The 4231-nt window shown below is 37.6% G+C and overlaps 1 protein-coding gene across 1 annotated transcript; it reads left to right on the top strand.

Annotated features, from left to right (window-relative positions):
* The first annotated feature begins 3727 nt into the window (after positions 1 to 3727).
* LOC147400226 (uncharacterized) lies at positions 3728 to 4231 on the top strand. Its single transcript, XM_086444541.1, has one exon. The coding sequence runs from the start codon at positions 3728 to 3730 to the stop codon at positions 4229 to 4231; it is 504 nt and encodes a 167-aa protein (XP_086300667.1).

Raw genomic sequence — 4231 nt, 5'->3', positions numbered from 1 at the left:
GCAGTGTTTCTTGAAAGATCTTCGAACCCTGTTATTTCTGATATTGCTTTTCTTGCTAGAGTTGTGTTGCAATCTTTGCGGTTTTGGTATATCTGCAACCAAAGCCCTGCTTGGTATGCTGCAAATCATTTGCAAATGAAAATAATTTTCTGAAATTCTTAAGAAATTTTGGTAAATTATTTGCGGAACAAAAAGTACCACAAATAATTTGCAAAATCACATTGAAAATTTTTATTGCAAAGTTCAACCAATTACAATATATATATATATATATATATATATATATATATATATATATATATATATGGGGACGGTTCAGCAGCCCTAAAGTTTGCCAAGTTGGTGCCAAACATTTTTCAAAATATGGGTTAGAAGCTTTGGAATGAGCTGATTTTTTGTGAGGATGATCTCTATGATGAGGAGATCATCCTCACCAAAAATCAGCCTATTCCAAAACTTCTAACCCCATCAAAAGTGATTTACAAAAATTGGACGGTCCACGATTATTCAACTTGTAAACTAGGGTTAGAAGTTTCAAAATGAGCTGATTTTTTGTGAGGATGATCTCTTCATCGTAGAGATCATCCTCACAAAAAACCAGCCTATTCCAAAACTTCTAACTCCATCAAAAGTGATTTACAAAAAATGTTTGGCACAAAACTTGGCAAACTTTAGGGCTGCCGAACCGCTCCCTATATATATATATATTCGCAAGTGATTTGCCTATGATTACTAAGGAATGGTAAATCATTCATTGCAAAACATTTTCAGTGCAAATCATTTGCAAATGCAAATGTTTTGTAGCGTACCAAGCGGACCCAAAAATAATTCCAAATGATTGTAGATTAGAAATTAGAGGGACTTGTAATCTTTACTTCCCGTGGTAGTGGTGAAGAGAGGTTGGTCAAGGAGGCATGAAGTTTGGTATAAGTTATCTGAAAATAAGGAAAAGGTAAGCGAGTTAAATCGAGTTAAATATTGTTAAATATCATGTCATGGAACACTAGAGGGCTGGGTGAAAAGAGAAAAAGGGTGTCGGTCAAAGCAATTATAAGGCAATCCTTGGGGAGATAAGAATGAAGAAATCTAAAACCTCCATTTGGAAGAAAATGCGGGGAGAGCAAATCGGAGGAAAGAATTTTAAAAGATTTCTTTCATGGAAGAAATGTGTTAGAAACAAAAATTGAAATAAAATGTTTAAAAGAATGGTATAATAACACAAGATTCTTCCATAAGGTGGCTAACGTGAGAAGTAGGACCAATTTTATTAATAGAGTGCTAGTCAATGGGAAATGGGAAAAGTATAGAGGGGGAGGGAGTTGGTAAGGTCGAAAGAGGTGGAGTATTATAAAGAGTTTTATAAAGAACAACATGTGTGTCGGCCTCGACCGGATCTATTGGAGTTTGATGTTATATCATTAGATCAAAGGGTGTGGCTAGAAAAGTCAATTGATTTAGCAAAGGTCCATAGAGCGGTGATAGAGATGAATGGGGACAAAGCACTACGTCTGAATGGTTACACAATGGTTTTTTTTTTTTTTAAGTTGTTGGGGTACAATTTGTGAGGACTTGACAAAGTAGTGGTGGATTTTCAGAATGGGAACTTTCTAGATTTTGGTTTAAATAATTCCTTTGTGGCGCTAATTTCAAAGCATCAAGGAGCAGTGGATGTGGCGGATATTAGGTCAACAAGCTTGGTATGCTCAACTTACAAAATAATCTCCAAGATATTGGCAAAAAGATTGAAGGAAGTCTTGCCGGGTGTAATTGGCCTTGAACAAATCAAGACAAATCTTAGATGATGTGCTCATTGCAAACGAGTGCATAAACTGTGGATTAAAGGAGGGGAAGCCAGGTTTGGTGTGTAAATTAGATCTTCAAAAAGCATATGATTATGTCAATTAGGGTTTTTTAAGGTACACGTTGGGTCGGATGGGTTCTGAAGACAATTGGATTTGGTGGATAATGAAGTGTGTTTCCTCTCATTCATTTTCGATCTTTATCAATGGTAGTTCAGCAGGTCATTTTAAAAGCTTTCTTTCTGTGTATCTAGTTTTGCCTTTGAGGGTTGGATTAAGGTGTAAGGAAATTTGGGGTCCAATAGTGGAGAAGATGGGAAAGAGGTTGAGCATGTGGAAAGCATGATACCTATCAAAATGGAAAAAATTCACATTGAACAAAAGCACCCTCATGAGCATATCGATTTATCAACTCTTCTTATTCCCAATTACAAAAAATATAGAAGTAAGGTTGGACAAGATGGTTAGAGATTTTTTGTAGAATGATAGAGATTGTAAAAGAAATTTTCATTTGGCTAAGTAAAAGGTGATTTGTTCTCCGAAGAAAAATGTAAGATTAAGCATGAAAGGTTTTAACTTCAAATGTGACACTTCAGGAGAAATGATTATGGAGGTTTGGAGAAGAAAAGTCAAATTTGTGGAGAAAGATAATTAAGGCAAAATATGGGGAGAAATTACATTGTTGGGTTGGGTGAGCAAAGAAGTGAGATACCTATTGGAAAATAGTAGATAGTAGTAGATAGTAGATAGTAGTAGTCTAATTTTGTTATTTCTATGTTTCTTTTTCTGTGTAAGGACATTTATGTCCATTCACCTATGTAAGGGCATTTTTGTCCATTCATATTTTTTTATTATTATATATATATCTGCCAAGCTCTTAATTAAAGACTTGACAATTCTACAATTCTTCTTGGTATCAGAGCCATTAGAATTCCTCTCTTGGAACTCCTTCGATCTCCTTCATCTTTTTTGATTCCATGCTGCGATAACTCTCTGCACTGTGTTTCATGCCCTATTTTGTTCATCGTTAGCCTATTGGCTGGACTGTTGGGTCTCTTTTTTATCTGCGATAGCAGCACTGCAGCCTGTGGAGGCATGCAACAGCACTTAGGGTGCCTTTAGAGACCTACGATATCGATTCGGATATTATCGGATATCCAACATTTTTTTCGGATTCGAATTCGGATATAGCACTAGTGCTGTGTGTGATCAACGACAGCAACTACAACTTCCTGGTTTTGATTCTCGATAGTTAGAACGCAGACGAACCAGCCATAACCACCGTCTTCTCTGGTCGGTGATCGTTCAGGATTTTTTATCGGTTCGGATATTATCGGATATCGGATATTTTTTTTTCGAATTCGAATTTGGATATAGCACTAGTGTTGTGTGTGATCAACGACAGCAACTACAACTTCCTGGCTTTGATTTTCGACAATTAGAACGCAGACGAACCAGTCATAAGCACCGTCTTCTCTAGTCGGCGATCGTTCAGGATTTTTTATCGGTTCGGATATTATCGGATATCCGATATTTTTTTCGGATTCGAATTCGAATATAGCACTATCTGATAGGATAGCTATCCGTTGACAGCCCTAGGTAACCCTCCTTATTTTCGACTGTACGAGATCTCCCTTCAATCCACAAGTTACGTCACTTTTTGTTTAGTGTAAACCATGACATCTACTCACAAGATAAAGGACTCACACACTGCTCTTGGAGGAAATTCTTCTGCACAACGAATTACTACTGCTCTGTTAGATAGTCATAACTTTCAATCCTAGTTTCGGTCTGTGCGACTTTATTTGGGTAATAGAGGTAAATCTGGTTGGTTATTGGGCACCATCCCTAAGCTACCCCCTACTGATCCCAAATTTGAACAATGGAAAATCGATAATTGTACCATTCTTGGATGGTTATTTAACTATATGGAACAGCTCATCTATACCATGTTCATGTACCATGAGACTGTCTCTTCTTTGTGGTCGGCCCTCATTCAGACATATGCGCATGCTATGAATGACTCGAGGATTTATGAGCTGTATCGGGATATTGTTCAAGCTACCCAAGGCACTCAAAGTGTGATAGATTACTTTGATTTCCTTCAGTCTCGTTGGGAGGAGCTCTCGCACTATGAGTCTATAGCTGAGTTGTCTGCAGAAGCAGTTGGGTATGTGGTTAAGCGGATTGGTCGACATCAGACATACCAATTCCTCATGGGTCTACGTCCTGAGTTTGAAGTACTTCGGACACAGATTCTTAACACCACTCCTTTACCATCTTTATTTGAGACATTTGCGATCATTGATAGTGATGAGCGTCGTCGCCGTGTAACTTCTTCTCAAACTCAAGTCCCTACGATTATCTTTGCCCCAGCTACAGATCAGATGGCTCTAGCAGCCAATTCAGGGTTCTCTGATTCTCGTACTTAA

This window comes from Akebia trifoliata, chromosome 6 (assembly GCF_017979445.1).
Source record: "Akebia trifoliata isolate Shusen 1 chromosome 6, ASM1797944v1, whole genome shotgun sequence".
In the NCBI taxonomy this organism is placed as follows: Eukaryota; Viridiplantae; Streptophyta; class Magnoliopsida; order Ranunculales; family Lardizabalaceae; genus Akebia; species Akebia trifoliata.
Note: the sequence above shows the minus strand (reverse complement) of the source record. Positions and strands in the feature narration are given on the sequence as shown.